Raw genomic sequence first — 402 nt, 5'->3', positions numbered from 1 at the left:
AATATGGAGCTGCCCGTCAATTTGAAGTTTGTTATTGAGGGTATGGAGGAGACAGGCTCCAATGGCCTGGATGCTATGATTGTGGCCCAGAGAGACACCTTCTTCTCTGATGTAGATTACATCATTATCTCTGACTGCGGCTGGCTCAGCAGAAGGCCTGCCCTCACCTACGGCACCAGAGGAAACTGCTACTTCTTTGCTGAGGTTGAAGGACCCAAACAGGACTTACATTCTGGTGTTTATGGAGGCACTGTGATCGAACCAATGACTGACCTCATTGGCATTCTTGACACACTGATCAGCCCCAGTGGTAAGATCCTGATTCCTGGGATCAGTGAAGCTGTGGCTCCCCTCTCTGATGAGGAATGGAAAACGTATCAGGACATCCAATTTGACATTGAC

The 402-nt window shown here is 48.8% G+C and overlaps 1 protein-coding gene across 1 annotated transcript; it reads left to right on the top strand.

Annotated features, from left to right (window-relative positions):
* Nucleotides 1-3: 3 nt before the first annotated feature.
* LOC121940309 (cytosolic non-specific dipeptidase-like) lies at nt 4-399 on the top strand (the record flags this gene model as incomplete). Its single annotated transcript, XM_042483105.1, has 1 exon — nt 4-399. A coding segment is annotated over exon 1 (396 nt), but the record flags the coding sequence as incomplete, so codon positions are not given.
* Nucleotides 400-402: the final 3 nt, after the last annotated feature.

This window comes from Plectropomus leopardus, unplaced genomic scaffold (assembly GCF_008729295.1).
Source record: "Plectropomus leopardus isolate mb unplaced genomic scaffold, YSFRI_Pleo_2.0 unplaced_scaffold83220, whole genome shotgun sequence".
NCBI lineage: Eukaryota > Metazoa > Chordata > Actinopteri > Perciformes > Serranidae > Plectropomus > Plectropomus leopardus.
This window is presented reverse-complemented; position numbering and strand designations above follow the sequence as displayed.